Source organism: Eutrigla gurnardus (assembly GCF_963514095.1).
Source record: "Eutrigla gurnardus genome assembly, chromosome: 20".
NCBI classification, from domain to species: domain Eukaryota; kingdom Metazoa; phylum Chordata; class Actinopteri; order Perciformes; family Triglidae; genus Eutrigla; species Eutrigla gurnardus.
The window spans coordinates 21,165,615-21,182,576 of record NC_139931.1 but is presented as its reverse complement, the minus strand read 5'-3'; the positions used below and the strand labels follow the sequence as shown (position 1 = coordinate 21,182,576).

At 46.7% G+C, this 16,962-nt stretch overlaps 1 protein-coding gene across 1 annotated transcript in view; it reads right to left on the bottom strand.

Moving 5' to 3' along the window:
• Positions 1-16,962, bottom strand: part of prr12b (proline rich 12b) — a 48,108-nt gene that overhangs the window by 17,530 nt on the left and 13,616 nt on the right. The window contains exons 3-6 of the mRNA XM_084036207.1: positions 16,041-16,202; positions 10,387-14,864; positions 8,594-8,806; positions 7,276-7,350 (exon numbers count right to left, since the gene is read on the bottom strand). Of these exons, the coding sequence (XP_083892333.1) occupies positions 7,276-7,350; positions 8,594-8,806; positions 10,387-14,864; positions 16,041-16,202 (4,928 nt within the window). The remainder of the gene's footprint in view (positions 1-7,275; positions 7,351-8,593; positions 8,807-10,386; positions 14,865-16,040; positions 16,203-16,962) is intronic.

The following is a 16,962-nucleotide window of genomic DNA, read 5'->3' as shown; positions in this document are numbered from 1 at the left end:
ATTGGATGACCCTAAGAAGTGACCTCACCCCATACTCCCGCAGCACCTCCCACAAAATATCCTGGGGGACCCGGTCATACGCCTTCTCCAAGTCCACAAAACACATGTAGACTGGATGGGCATCTTCCCAGGCCCCCTTCAGGATCCTCGCAAGAGTAAAGAGTTGGTTGGTTTTTCCACGGCCAGGACGGAACCCGCATTGTTCCTCTTCAATCAGAGCTTCGACTATCAGCTGAACCCTCTTTTCCAGCACCTTGGGAGTAACCTTTACCAGGGAGGCCGAGTAGTGTGATACCCTTGTAGTTGGTAAACACACTGTGGTCCCCCTTTTTGAACAGGGGGACCACCACCTGGGTCTGCCACTCCTTAGGCACTGTCCCTGCCTTCCACGCAATGTTGAAGAGGCGTGTCATCCAAGACAGCCCCTCCACCACCAAAGCCTTCAGCATTTGTGGACGGATCTCATCAATCCCTGGGGCTTTGCAACTGAGGAGTTGTTTGATTACCTCAGTGGCTTCCACCAGGGAAATTGATGATGATCCTCCATCAGCTTTCAACTCTACCTCTACAAAAGAGGGCGTGTCAGTAGGATTCAGGAGTTGTGCTCCTTCCAACGCCCGATTACCCATCGTGTCCCATCCTTACTGTATACAGCTTGGAGAGTTCCCCCTTTCTCCCTTCTGAGGTGCTGCACGGTTTTCCAGAAGCATTTTGGTGCCGACCGAAAGTCCTTCTCCATGGCTACTCCGAAGTCCTCCCACACCCACTGCTTTGCCTTCCTCATGGCAGAGGCTGCAGCCCTCCAGGCCTGTCTTCCCAGATGACATATCCCAGAATACCTCCTTCTTCAGTCGAACGGCTTCCCTGACCACAGATGTCCACAACAGTGTTCGAGGGTTACCGCCCCTTGAGGCACCTAAGACCTTTAGCCAACAGCTCACCGCCACAGCTTCGGCAATGGACGCTTTGAACATCACCCACTTAATGCCCTCAACCTCCACAGGGGTGCCAGAAAATGTCCGCCGCAGGTGTGAGTTGAATATATCTCGGACAGGTGGCTCCTCCAGCTGTTCCCAGTTCACCTGCACTACTCGTTTGGGCTTACAGGTCTGGGTCCCTCACGGATGACTGAGTTTCTCACCCTATCTCTAAGGGAGACGCCAGTCCACAATCCAGTTCTTTTGGTCATGACCCATCCCTCATGACTATAGGTGAGGATAGGAACGAAGATTGACCGGTAGATCGAGACTTTGCCTTCCGGCTCAGCTCTCTTTTCATCACAATGGTGCGGTACAGCGAATGCAACAGTTTGGCTTACTGCTGAGCACGGACGTAATTTAGGGGGGGGACACAGGGGACATGTCCCCTGCACTTTTTCAAAAGGCCGTTTTGGTCCCCTGCACTTTTTACCGTCCAAAAACAATGTTACACTATATTAAACAGAGACATGTCAAGCACTAGGACCAAGCGGAAAACGGCCGCTCAAGCTGAAGCCTGTTTCCCTTAGTTTAGACCGCCCACAAGCTCCTCGGTTGGCTCTGCCGTTTCTTGTGTGATTGGCCGTCCACGCTGTCACTCCATCTTTCTTGCACACCGACTGGTCTGCTAGTCTACTACTGGAAGTTGGGAGTTTGTTCTGCCTGGTTCACGTCAGCTAGAAGGATGTTAATATCAGAGATTTCATTTACATCAACGTTTCAAATCGGTGTCCAAGTGCATGCGTGCGTGTGTATGTGTGTGTGTATGTGTGTTTGGTTATTAGACGCAGCCAGGATGTCTAAAAAAAGGACATAAGAGACTTCTTTAGAAGTCAAAGTGTAAGTTACTCAAATGCGTTACACCCATCCTGCAACACCTTCACTGGCTCCCAATAAAGCAGCATCCACTTCAAGATCCTCCTCATCATTTACAAAGCTCTCAATAATCTGATAAATAAAATGTATTATTATTATTGTTGTTATTATTACTATTGGATTAGAATTCAGTGATAATGTTTTGCTACATGATTTACAACCAGTCAAACCAAAAAAGGGAACAGTAAACTTAAAATTAGCAATCGAAAACTAGAAGAACTACTAGAAAACACAATGAACTGAAAGAGTTAGAGTTTTATTAAAAATACTTGTGTCCCCCCCACCTCTGAAATCAAAATTTCGTCCTTGCTGCCGAGTACCCAAACACAGCTTTCGCTTTGGGAGTACAGAGATTGGATGACCCTAAGAAGTGACCTCACCCCATACTCCCGCAGCACCTCCCACAAAATATCCTGGGGGACCCGGTCATACGCCTTCTCCAAGTCCACAAAACACATGTAGACTGGATGGGCATCTTCCCAGGCCCCCTTCAGGATCCTCGCAAGAGTAAAGAGTTGGTTGGTTTTTCCACGGCCAGGACGGAACCCGCATTGTTCCTCTTCAATCAGAGCTTCGACTATCAGCTGAACCCTCTTTTCCAGCACCTTGGGAGTAACCTTTACCAGGGAGGCCGAGTAGTGTGATACCCTTGTAGTTGGTAAACACACTGTGGTCCCCCTTTTTGAACAGGGGGACCACCACCTGGGTCTGCCACTCCTTAGGCACTGTCCCTGCCTTCCACGCAATGTTGAAGAGGCGTGTCATCCAAGACAGCCCCTCCACCACCAAAGCCTTCAGCATTTGTGGACGGATCTCATCAATCCCTGGGGCTTTGCAACTGAGGAGTTGTTTGATTACCTCAGTGGCTTCCACCAGGGAAATTGATGATGATCCTCCATCAGCTTTCAACTCTACCTCTACAAAAGAGGGCGTGTCAGTAGGATTCAGGAGTTGTGCTCCTTCCAACGCCCGATTACCCATCGTGTCCCATCCTTACTGTATACAGCTTGGAGAGTTCCCCCTTTCTCCCTTCTGAGGTGCTGCACGGTTTTCCAGAAGCATTTTGGTGCCGACCGAAAGTCCTTCTCCATGGCTACTCCGAAGTCCTCCCACACCCACTGCTTTGCCTTCCTCATGGCAGAGGCTGCAGCCCTCCAGGCCTGTCTTCCCAGATGACATATCCCAGAATACCTCCTTCTTCAGTCGAACGGCTTCCCTGACCACAGATGTCCACAACAGTGTTCGAGGGTTACCGCCCCTTGAGGCACCTAAGACCTTTAGCCAACAGCTCACCGCCACAGCTTCGGCAATGGACGCTTTGAACATCACCCACTTAATGCCCTCAACCTCCACAGGGGTGCCAGAAAATGTCCGCCGCAGGTGTGAGTTGAATATATCTCGGACAGGTGGCTCCTCCAGCTGTTCCCAGTTCACCTGCACTACTCGTTTGGGCTTACAGGTCTGTCCAAAGGTTTCCCCCACCCTCTGACCCAACTCACCACCAGATGGTGATCAGTTGACAGCTCCGCCCCTCTCTTCACCCGAGTGTCCAAAACATGTGGCCTCAGATCAGACGAAACAATCAAAAAATCGATCATCGATCTTCAGCCTAGGGTGCTCTGGTAACACATACACTTATGAGCATCCTTATGTTCAAAGATGGGTGTTCGTTATGGACAGTCCATGACTAGCACAGAAGTCCAATAATAAACGACCACTTGGATTTAGATCAGGGAGGCCGTTCCTCCCAATCACGCTGTTACAGGTACCTCTATCGTTGCCCGTGCGTTTAAGTCTCCCAGCAGGACTATGGAGTCCCCTACTGGAGCCCCATGCAGGACTCCATTCAAGGTCTCCAAGAAGTCAGAATACTCGAAACTGCTGTTTGGTGCATATGCACAAACAACAGTCAGATTCCCCCCCCATAACCCGAAGGCGTAGGGAGGCGACTCTCTCGTCCACTGGGGTAAACTCCAACACAGCGGCACTCACCTGGGTGATTTAAGAGTATCACCACACCCGCCCGGTGCCTCATACCTTCGTCAACTCTAGAGAAGAGAAGAATAAAGTCCAACCCCAGAACCGAGGCTGTGCGTACAGGTAAGGCCCACCAGATCTAACCTCACCATTGAGACTACACAATGTGGCCTACACAGAGACCAAAAGCCTTCACATGCGGTCAGAACAAAGGGGATAAAAAACTACAACCGCCATTTTGGTTTCACTTCTCACCGAGGTGCGAAGTGCAACATCACACAACTGGTGCGCTATTGGCTGACAACCACAGGTACCCCAGGGGGTCCCTGGGAGCAGCCGTGAGGTATAAAACCCGGCGCCGCCTTAAGAACTTCCTCTTTCCACCGTGGCACACCGCTACAACAAGAGGGGAACTTTTAACGTCTGCAGCGTTTCCTTTGTCTTAGGCCACAGTCTTCCCTAAACTCGCTGGATGAGCGACAGACTGTTTTCCCCCGTTTTCCGCGACTCGCCCCTTTTCTTTTACTCGTTTCTTTTGGATCCTGAGGAGATTGCGATTCTTTGTTTGCCTGCAGAAGAGGAACACAACGGTTTCTTTATTCCAGCGACCAGCAAGAAGGATAACCTCTGAGCCCTGCTCCTGTCTGAAGTCAGCTGACTAAATTGCCAAGCCGTGCGATTCTATTGTTGCCCGCGGAAGGAAGGAACACAACCTGTTTTCTTCATTCGAGTTGATCAATGAGAAGGATAACTGCTACGCCCCGCTCTGCTATGCCGCCGAGGACTCGCGAACCACAGCCCGCCGCCGCGTCAAGAAGCACCGCCGCCGCACAAGACGGACTTACGCACATCGACAAAGTAAGAGGCTATCTGTCTGGGCAGAGACATAAGTTTGATAGTGTAGGATATGCTATTATATGTAATTCTTGTTAACGTGTTTTAAGTTTTGATCACGGACCGCCGAGTCCATTGTTTTATGTGTTGTTGTATTCGAATGCTGATTGTGTACCCATGCCGCTGGGTTTCATTTCGGTAACAGTGTGTGTCCAACCTCGGACACATTCACGAGCTCAGTAAGTGATCTACCATCAGTTAAAGGACCGGGGTCCCGCCAAACGAACGCCAGTTAATTCACAGGCTCCCGTGTGATGGAAATAGCTTACTGATCCTTTGTGTATTACGCACGCGTTCTCTCTCTCTTTGCTCCGGCTCACATGTGCACACACATACACCACCCCCACACGTATCCTACGCCAGCTGTTTCCGTCTCCGGACGCTAAGGAAATAGCACCATCTGGTGGCTGTACCCGGCCATCTCTCGCTCTCTCTCCCTCTCTCACTATCCTATCTGACGTCAGCGGCTCCGCCCCTGAACGCTGTGAGGAATAGCTCCACATGGTGGTCGCGCCTGGCCATCTCTCTCTCTCTCTCTCTCTCCACACACACACACGCACACACGCACGCACACACACACACACTCCACGTGTGTCTCTTCCTTTGTTTAGCTTAGCTTTGTGTGTTAGGTAGTTAGGTAATAAGGCTTTGTGAATTGCAGTGTTATTGATTGTGATCATTATTACTGATTTTAATAAATCTTATTATATTATAACTAGCGGTCTCTTGTGCTTGTTGTGTATATATGACTGGATAACAGCAGGTTGTGAAGGCTAGTGCTCGAATTTCATGCCTTTTTAATTGCTCGATTGTTTTTATACTTCTATGCCAATGATCACGATGATTGGCATGTGAGTATAAAACCCCCTTTATATTGAGACTGAGTACAGTTTCCGGTTATCTTTTCCCTGATCCCAGGGCGATGCCCCGTATACTTATGATTATATCATAATATTAAATATAATTACCAATATCGATAATCATATTGACATTAATAATTATCTGTTGATAACCAAATCTGCTCCTGCTACATCCCCAACACTGGGAGCGCTCCACCTCCCACACAAGCTCCAGCTCCTTCCCCCACAGAGAGGTGACGTTCCACGTCCCCAGAGCCAGCCTCTGCTGCCTGGGTCTGGTCCGTCAAGGTCCCTAGCCTTCTCTGCCACCCATATGGCAGTGCACCCGACCGCAGCGGTTCCTCCCAATAATCATAGTTTCATTATACGCAAAGTAATTTGACCCAATGTTCAGATAAAAATATTGAATGAATACTCATAGATTCTCAGACAAAATCTGAATAAAAAAATAATCTGATGACATTTCTAACTCACAATTATTTTCAGCATCAATTAATATCTTTGGTTATGATGTTGACAAAGTAATTAACTGACACTATCATATGTGCTTTGTGATGATAACAGGTCAAACCTCATCCAACTGGCAGATATCTGTTTATATTTGCATGGTTTGGGTATATCTGATTGTTTTGTGATGTTTCCATATACTGACACACATATCTTTAATACCCTGAACCATACATTTCTGTTTTACATCCATACATTTTGCAGCCAATCAGAGATGCTTACATTTCACTTATGGACTAACTTCAATATCAACATGCTGGATTTGTATATTCTTCAATAATGGACGACCATAGCTGTTTTGTCTCTCCCATTTGTTTATTTGTGTTTTCTTTTTGACCCTTAAAAATAAATAAGTTTAATTTAGTTTAATTAAATCAGCATACACACAAACTCAATAAATATTTTTAAAACAATTACATTTTGATCTGTTATATGACTTTATTAGAGTGAAAACTTTCATATCTCCAGAGATTAAAATATGTATAAACCGTGATTGCAAACACAATCGATGATATGTATACCGTCTCAGCCAGCTTATTATTCATCATGACCAACTCTATATAGTCATTCCAAAACATGGTGTGGTCACCTCAACTCTAAAACAATCTCACGAATGCTCTGTAGCTCTCCTACATTTAAGTGTGTCATTAATCTTAAATGTAAATGAAGGAATTCATCAAAAACAACACATTTAAGTTTTCATTTTAGGCAGTTTAACAAACACCGGCCTTGGACACTCGACTAGCGGTAATAAAGCTTAACAGACAGCAGGTGGCAGCAAGGGTACTGCACTGAAAGATGTAGTAACCGTGGCAACAGCTGCCCTGGTAACAGGCATCTCTCTCCTCTCGCTTTTGTCAGTCAGAAAGAACTGGCTGTCAGTCAACTATAACCTCCTTCTCTCCAAACCTCAAATCACAAAAACTTGACTGAAAATTCAAATATCGTGCTTTTGTTCCACTGGAGACCAAAACATGTTCACAATTAGTTCAAACAAATACCTGGACAGAAAGGTTCCCTTTTCCCACACATACTGGCTGCCTTTAGGCACCTGGGATGTGCAGAAAGTAAAGAATGTGTTGCTCTCTCTAACCAGAGGCTTGAGTTCGAATGGATGAGGTATGAATTATATATGAAGCTCCTGGCTTTGCTCATTTTTTTGTTGCGGGTGTGAAGCAACTTACTGAACTGGAGAGCTTCTGCATAGCAGCCCAGGCATCAGGATTCAGTGGGTCGTCGATTTCTTTCTTCCATGTCATCTGTGATCACACGAGAGAAAACTGCTTTCACAAGTCTGTTTCGCTCCAACTCTATAGAGAGCTATAGTCGTTTTTTTACATAAACAGCAAAGTGATGTTCACAGATGATTTCATGGTGGGGGGCTATTAAAAAAAACCAGGACACATTCATCTATCTGGATTATGAAGAACGTTCATATGGTGTTGTTAATATTCTATTCTGTTTATCGCTCTACATTATTTTATTGTATTGTATTAATATATGTAATTTGTACCTACTGAACTGTGTGTGTGTGTGTGGGGGGGGGGGGGTGATGTGAACCTTGAGAAGGACATAAAAAATTGAATAGGAGTAGAACAGGCATTGAACTGTTTTCAGTGGTCATGTGACTAGTACAAAAGAAAATGGTGGTGTTGTTGTTATGGTGACAACACACATCAGTGGAGCCAGATAATGTTGTCACAGATCACCAGGAAGAGAGAGGACGCAGCTCTTGAGATGGATGTCTGGCTTGTTAGCTAGTTAGCTAGTTAGCTAGGTAGCTTCTCTGGAGACAGATGCCTGGCGAGTAAGCGAGTTAGCTAGCCAGCTTGCCCCAGAGAAAAACGGAGGGGCCCAGTTGTGCGGCTAATGACCAGCCTGTTGATCGGCTTATGTATCTTGCATGCTAAGTTCACTGCTTTAATGTTGCACTTATTACATAAAATGTGAACAAAGAGCAGTCTCTGGTTTTACGCAGTTTGTTTGATCTCAAAGACCAAAAGTAGCCATGTTTTAGTATGCAAGCTGATACATAGTTTCATAATGTGTTGAAATGCAAGCTGCATTGATTATTGCATTGAAAGATTTTTATTTGTATATAGGCTACAGTATACTGTTGTTCTCTCAAGTATATGCTCATCGCCTGTAACAGGAGGATTTTGTGTTCATAGAAAGTAATCTACTTGTGACAAAGAAAAGCCTTTTCTTTAATAAAATATTAGAGAATGTAATTAACCTGTTGATTTTCTTTAATGGTCATCACAAAAGTAGGAAGTGACGAGTAAACTCTGAGTAGTAGTAGTAAACTTGTTGCATCGAGATGCATCGATAATCGGTTCAGAATTGAATTGTTGACCTCTGAATCTACGTAAGGCCATGTGTGTGTCGTATTACGACCTGATGATGTATGTACAAGAGTAAACCGTGCCTAGGCCCGGTTGGTACCTTGCCGAAGCACGGTTGCCCCCCCTCCCCAGTCCCAATGGCACAGGCACTGTTCACCTCTACAGCTTTCTGCTGATGCTTGATCATCTTGTCTTGAGCCTGGTTCTCCTCATTTCTGCTGATGTCCATGGCGACGCTGGGTCCAGGACTCAGGCCCAGGGATGGTGCAGACCCTATGGATCCATCAGACAGAACTGGCTCTGTGCTGGACAGTGAGTCTGTCCTCAACAAGGATTCTGCTGGAGGCATGGTGGGAATGGGCAATTTGATCTGAGAGACAGACAGGTTAGACGAAAGGGTTAGATGGGCAGACATTACAAAGGTCTTTAAGCATAAAGTGTACAACCTTTTTTCAATACACTAAAAATGATATTCCTGGAAAGCTTTATTGTAGGCCACTGGACTTGCTTTATGTTTTCAAAGATGTGTCACCTCTCATCCAAGAGGCTTCTTCAGTTCAGAACTAAAGATCATTGCCTATGATAAAGCTATCAAAGATTACCATGACCTGGATGAGTGAGAAACTTCATAGATCATATCACATTGATTTTTCACATTTTGCTGTCCAGGGGCTGGTGCTCCTGTCTTGTTTGGCCAATCTGAGGGCGTGCCAACCGCCATCTACACTGACTATGAATTAGTACCTCATACAAGCCCACAGCAGTAATGCTGTGTCAATCACATTGCATCTACTGTATACATATGTTTTACAAGCTTTACCTTAGCTGGTGGAGGCCATTCAGAATAAGATGAACTGTAATTTGTGTGCAGTTTCTTTTAAGTCATTATCATATACCAACAAGAAAATAATTTTCTCTACTTTATTTGGTTTTACCCAGAGGGTGGGGTATCAAATCTATTTAGGTCTAATGTTCAACTATTATCTATTTAGGTATATATTATAAATATCATATTTAAAAACTAAAGATTCAAAGTATAATATGTAGACACATTGGCTCACATGATTACTGTTTGTGAAGACAGCATTCAAAATTATGTCTACCCCCTCCTGCTCAATGAACAAGAGAGAGAGAGAGTGATAGAGAAAGCGCAGTGGTGGTCAAACAAGCTCGAGAGTGAATAAAGAGAGGGACCGGCATCAGTGAGAACAAAGCCATGGATCAGAAGAATAAAACATTGTTATCTGATTATTTGTGCTTTAGAACATAACCGTTGTGAAACAAACACATCCACACCTCCTCACAAACCTGCGGGAAGGTGCCAGATTTCTAATGAATGCAGCCCAAGGTATACTTCATCCTGCTGTGGTCTGCCTTCTCTCTGTGCTTGTCAGGCCTTTGAGGTCTGTGAGCCTAGGTATGCTGAGGGTTGTGACAAAGCAGCAGTGTTTGACCTGGGAATGAGAATGGGCTGCACACCCTATTTGGCTTGGGGTTACATCCCCACTTTGGATCAAACTGCTCTTTGCTGACTCCAAGAAGAGTTCCGACCACAGTTAAAGAAGAAGGAAATGGAAAATACAGGCAGAGGGTAGAGTCTCTACAGATAAGGACACCACCACACACTTCTAGTGATAATAAGTGATGAGTGAGAAGGATTATTTTTGTATCAGTCTATACATTGTTTTTTAAGAAATTGTTACAAATTATACTTTTAAACAATAACAATGAATAAGCAAAAGTCACCATATGTAATTCATTATTTTTACATTTTGTAAGTGTCATAAGTAGTGAATAATTCATCATTAGAAGTGCTTTCCTTGTCCTCAGGTAGAAGGTTAATTAATGTCCTACTCAAAGCTAGGACCATTTCAGCCCATTCAGCTTTTAGGCATGGCTCTATGATTCTTGATAAGTACAGACCAGATGATCTGGTATTTTCACTATTACCTTGATAGGTCTGATCGGATCTTGCTGCTGCTGGGATGGTTGCTGTTGTTGTTGATGATGGTGCTGATGATGTTGTTGCTGTTGATGATGTGGTTGGTGGTGTGAACAGGAAACATGCTGCTGCTGCTGATGCAGGTGATGCTGTTGTTGTGGTGCCTGGTGAAGGTCTGCCTGCTGTCTGTGATGGTTGTGTGGATGCTGGTGGAGTTGCTGCTGTTGGCTGAACTGATGCTGTTGATGTTGCTGCTGTTGATGATATTGGAGGCTTTGTGATTTGTTTATATCTTGATGCATTTCAACAAGCACTTCCTCCTTCCTGCCTCGTCCTCGACCTCGCCCACGTCCCCTCTTATTTTCTCCAGCCACTGATCCCATCAGCCCCCTGCAGTAAGGAGGCTCTGGAAGAGGACGTATGCGTGGTCGACCTCGTGGACGTGGGGGGCCTTCACGTTTTGGTTTAGTTGGCTTCCTGCCTCTTTTTTTAGGGCCATCGTTGGGGACGTGTTGTGGAGGGTGTCCAAGGGAAGAGTAGCTGGTGGGGTGGCAGAAGTCCATGTCGCTCATCAGTGGACTGAGCCCACTTACTCCTGATGCCCCACCAGCCTTCCTACAACTAGACACCAAGTCAGGAAGCAGGTCAGGAAGGCGTCGATTGTTTAGGCGAATATCAGCTGGAACATCAGCTTTATCCTCATCATCTTCAAATTCATATTCCTGCGCATAGTTTTTCTTTGCTTGAGGTGGAGGCTCACGCCGCTGTTTGAGCAAGTGAAATGAGCTGGTCTTCAGCAGTTTCTTGGGTCGAGTGGAACAGAAGATAGGTAAGTTCACACCAGTAGTACTTGAACTTCCACCCACTCCTACAGCTCCCATCACCTTGTTGACTGAGCCATCCCCTTGGACTGCTGAACTCAACCCCATAGTGGGTGTTTGGGATTGGATGAGTCCAAGTTGGTCAGTGTTCACCGTGGAGGGGAGTTCGTGGGTCTTCATCGAGTCAAGGTCTAAGTGTAGATTTCCTGTTCCTGGAAGGCTGTGGCAATACTGTCCATAGCCTTGATCACTGTGATGACCGACCATATCATAGCCCTCTCCAGCACCTCCTGTTTTTAAGGCCTCCATACCCTCTTGCCCCTGCCCATGGCCCTGGGTAAGGCTTTCTTGAGCAGCCTGTCCAGTCCCAGAATCCTCAGCACAGCTTGACTTGTAATCAGCTGAACAAAACATGTCCTCCATTTCAGGGAAGAAAGAGCGGTCTTCATCGTGTAAGAGAGAGTCTGGAAAGCAGATCGAAGTTAGAGGCGCAAACCGCTGATGTTGCTGCTGAACTTGATTCTGTCCTACTTTAACAACTGGGGTCACTGTATCAAACCGGTGCTGTTTGAGCTGGTCTAACTGTGAGTGTGACAGAGATTCAGGCTCTCTTTGTTGGGGTTGCTGCTGTTGTTGGGAAGTTCCCATATTTTCTGCCATCCGGTGGGATTGTGGGTGAGCTAACTGAGAGTGTGCCAGCTGATGGTGAGTGTGTGTTTGTTGTTGATGGTGGGCATGGTGGTGGGCATGAGTCTGAGGCTGGTTGAGGTGGTGCAGGTGTGAAGGGGTGGACAAGCCCAAATCTGGTTCAGAGAGAAAGTCATGAAGATCTGAAGCTGTTTGTTGGGTATGGTGGTGGGGTGTAAGTCTGTGCTGCTGTCTATGTCTGTCTCCACCACCTCCCTCCCCTCCTGTAATGGTCACCCCAACTCCTGTCCTGTCCAGAGGCCCTCCACCACCTCTGGTGTTAGTCCGGGAAAGAGATTGGTCTAGCATGTCTAGCGGAGACACTGAGTTCTGATTAGCTCGGGTTTGATCTCTTGGCTGGGCTCCAAGACTGTAGTGGGAATCCATACCGTGGGTCTGGAGCTGGAGTTGCAACTGTGCGGACTGGTTCTGTGGATGGGATTCCACCCCTGCAGGCCCTGCCCCTCCAGCTGAGCCCATCATGTCCTGTTGGCTCAAAGGATGCGGCTGTTGCTGTTGAGGGGCTTGCTGAGGGTCCATCTTAGTGTGAGTGGTATGAGAAAGAACAGACTGTAGCATGTGAGTTTGCTGGGGAGGGTCTGGGACCTGGCTTTGTCGAACCTGATGAACATCTGGTGTGTTACACAAGTAGGCATTGTCATTTGCATCTGGAGGCTTTTTCAGTTCCATGTGAGGGTGGCCGTGAGAGTGGGAATGGGGATGTCTTTGCTGAGCATGTTGAGAGTGCTGTGTGTGTTGAGTGTGCCGAGAGTGCTGGGAGATTTGGGAATGCTGAGAGTGTGAGGACACATGTGAGGTGTGATGGGAGTGCTGTGTGTAGGGGTCACCTCTTCCATAATGGACCACAGAGCCCAACGAGTTGTGCTGTTGTTGATGGGAGTGGGTAGTATGTGAGTGGGAAAGAGAGTTAGTGACCCCTCCTACTCCTCCAGCAGTGGACTTTGATACGGTCAACTCTGATTTGGCCTGTTGCTGTTTCTTCTGGGATATTTCCAACTGAGGGTTTAAACCACTTGCAGTGTCATTAATTGCTGTTCCAGCACCTGAACTGCTGGTGATGTTATTGGTACGAATGACACTCTGAAGGTGGTAGCGTTCTTCTGAGATCTTGTTAATATCATAAGTAACCTCCTTGCCTTCCCCATCCTGAGCTTGTGGTAGCGGCTGTTGAGGAGGTGGAGGGAGAGAAGGATGAGGAGTTGAGCCCTGGGCATGTAGAAGGTGGTGGATGAGGAAATCATCATCATCCTCTTCATCTTCTTGGGACTGCTCAACTCCCAGCATGTTGGTCTCTGTTTTTAGCTTGGGTGGTGTTGTGTGGTAGGGCTGGCTCTGTACTTGCTGTGTATCAGGGAAACCTTGTGGTGAGGACATATAAGCAGGAGAGAGGATGGATGACAAGTATTTTCCGGCTCCTGGAGTTCCAGGGGACTGTGCAGGGCGAGCAGCAGCGGGAGAATTCAATCCAGGGCGACTGATTGTAGAATTGATGGAGGGCGAGGGGCTAGAATCGGGCAGGTGGTAGGAGCTGCTGCCCCCATTACCAACGCTAGCAGCCACACTCCCTGATCCTGAAGCTCCAACTCCACTGACAAGTGCAGCAGCTCCTGATACGGCTCCCCTTACTGTTGATCCTCCAGCGCTTCCATACCCTAAGGAAGGACTGCCTGCACTTCTGAGAGGAGTTGAGCCATAGCTTGACTCCCCAAAAACTATCTCTGCAGAAAACGAGCGTCCTCCTGAGCCTGTACTACTGAAGGCCTTCCCTCCAGAAGCCCCTGCCCCAGAGCTCAGATCCTGGCCATGAGGTGAGTTAAAGCCTCCATAAGACTGGGCCATGTGTGATGCTTGAGGCTGGTTGGGAGAGTAGGACTGGTTATGTTGCTGGGGAGGGGTGTGGTCTGGTAGGCCTGTGCTTGATTTGGCCACAGGTGGAGAGCCATAGGTGGAGAGACATTGTTTGGGTGCTGGCTGCTGAACCAGGTTGGATGACACCACTGGTAAAGGAGGTGGTGCTGGTGCTGACTGAGTTGGGGGCTGCTGACAAGAGGGAGCAGACAGGGAGCCAGTGCTCGTCTTGGAGCTTGAAGAGGATGAAGAGGAGGCTGATGGTGGAGTGTGTGGGGTACGGGAAGTGGATGATGCTGAGCCCGAAGAGGAGTAGCCACTACTTGAGCTGGAACTCTTAGCTCCCTTAGTGCTCGATGAGGAGGGGGCTGAGGAGCTGGAGGAAGAGGATGCATAAGGGGTTTGAATGATAGGCCGATATATCTTGGATTCCAACCGTGGTAGGGGTTTGGGGTCAGAGGATGGGCTTTGGTCCTCCAGCGAACTGCACAACACTCCAGCATGCCGGTGGTGGCTGGATATCTGCTGGTAGCTGGAGGAACCACCACAGCTGACATATTGCTGTGGGGGGAGTGTTGAAGATTGGGCTGGGGGCGAACGTTGGTAATGCTTGATCACACTATCCTGCCGGGACACTGCCCTCTCTGAAGGAGGCTGGGGGGGAGGCGGGGCAGTGGGCAGCATTGCTGGTGTGGAAGAGAACATGGTGGAATTATAGAGCTGGGATGACTGGTTGTGAAGCTGGGAGGACAACAAGTTGAACTGGGAAGGGGGCAAGTGGCAATTGGCGGTGGGAGGAGCTTGGGGAGGGGCCGATGACTCCTGGGAGCTTCGGTAGTTGGCACTCTGGGAAGACAGCAAGCGATCAAACCCCAAATTTGCCTGGGAGGGAGTTTTGATGTGCAGCAGGGGATCATGGGGGGGTAGCAAACCATTGGATGTCGGGCTAAATGTAGTTGTGTCCTGCAGGGATAGTGAAGGAGTGAAAGATCGTCCAGAGAAGGAGCCAGGATGCTGATATGCAGAAAGGGCGGAGGAGGAGGGGAAGGAGCTGGAACCAGGGAGCGCCCCTGAAATAAAGAGCTCCGCTGGCGCTGGTGTATGCATTGCTATAGGACACAACATTACATGACATGGTTGGTAAATGCAAGTCCCTATTCAAATGTAACAAATGAGTATATGAAACTACAGATTTTTTACTTTGATATTTTTTCAAATGTAATTAATGTAAAAGATTTTATAAATTAAATCATTATTCATTATTTAGAAATAACATTTTATAAATGATAACAAGTCAAGAACTAAAGGTACGATCACACCATACGGAAGCAAATTTTCACCTGTTACTCACACAAGTTTGACTGCAGGATCATTTTTGTTTATTCGTGGCCAGATGTGCTGTGAATAGCATGCCACATGTCGGCTGGTTTACGCATGAACCCAAGCCAAACTATTTTGTTGTGATTTAATTGCGGTAAACTGATGAAAATATAAAAAGGTATGTCATGGTTTATTAGGTCTGTCCACAAGACGATAAGCAAATAAGCTTTTACTGGTACACTATGCCAACACTGAAGCTGCTCAATAAACATGTAAAATAACATAATCTAGACATAAATACAGCAACTACCGTTGTTTGTACTGTAGTCAGTCCAAGGTTTGGTAAATGGACCTGCTTATATCGACCTTTTCTAGTCTTTCCACCACTCAATGCTCTTTACACTACGTTCAGTCTCTTTCACACAAATCCATACACTGATGGCAGAGGAGCCGCCTGCCCATAAGGAACTAATCTAATCTCAATCATTTACATACACTCACATGCCGATGTCTCAGCTTTTGGGGTCAATTTTGGTTTCAGTATCGTGTCCAATGACACTTCAGCATGCAGACTGGATTAGCCGGGAATCGAACCCCTGATCTTCCTATTGGAGGACGACTCGCTCTACCTCTACCTCCGTGTTTATACATATAGTTTCATTCGGCCTCTGTACAAATGTAAAGTACTATGGTAGAGCTCTGGGAGACCCACAGACCGCTACAATATGTTCTGTCTCCATTTATGATTCAGTGACGACAGGAGGCGAATATCAACTCTGATAGGCTTTTGCATCTTGCTTATTTTTCGCTCAGGTTAAAATATTTATATATATAATATACAAAGTGAATAAAAATGTGCGTAATTTGCGCCGCCTCATTTTCAATTTGCTTCACGTTTGATATGAAAACACCTCAACCCTAAACAAGGATTTGTATAGGCCTTAGAGAAACAGGCTGATACTCACCAGTCTGCCAGGAGGGAGTACGGAACTGAGAGAGGAGGGAGGAGGCAGAGGGAGGCGGCTGTGGACCCCGGGACTCCAGAGCTGAAATCAGATTCATGACGGAGGGGTCATGACCCGACGGATTGGCATGGTGGAGGCCAGCATCAAACAGCCCTGACAGGCCTGGCAACAAACGACAATCCTCACTTAATTAATATTCATATCATAGATAATACCCATCATTTAAACGGTAATAAATAAAAATAAAAAAAACATTTCTTTATTTCAATTTTTTTTTCAAATTTATTTTGAACAAGTTTCATTTCGGCATATGGACCATATTCATCAAGTAATCTAAGTGTTGTGAGATTAATCACCCTATCCTTTATTAATATTCCACTGTAAACAACTTTTTGGCACAAGCACCACACATGAGCAAAAACAGTATGTGTGCCTGGAAACCCTCACTCTGCACAAGATGTAGCACTGCACAATTACCTATAAATGTAATAACTATAAGCTTGCATATTGTTTATCATCACTAGGGGGGGGGGGGGGGGGGGGGGGTAGAGTACACCCTGGACAGGACAGGTAACCAGTCTATCACAGGGCTGACATGTAGAGACAGACAGGTAACCCGTCTATCACAGGGCTGACATGTAGAGACAGACAGGTAACCAGTCTATCACTGGGCTGACATGTAGAGACAGACAGGTAATCAGTCTATCACAGGGCTGACATGTAGAGACAGACAGGTAACCAGTCTATCACAGGGCTGATACGTAGAGACAGACAGGTAACCAGTCTATCACAGGGCTGACATGTAGAGACAGACAGGTTACCAGTCTATCACAGGGCTGACATGTAGAGACAGACAGGTAACCCGTCTATCACAGGGCTGACATGTAGAGACAGACAGGTAACCAGTCTATCACTGGGCTGA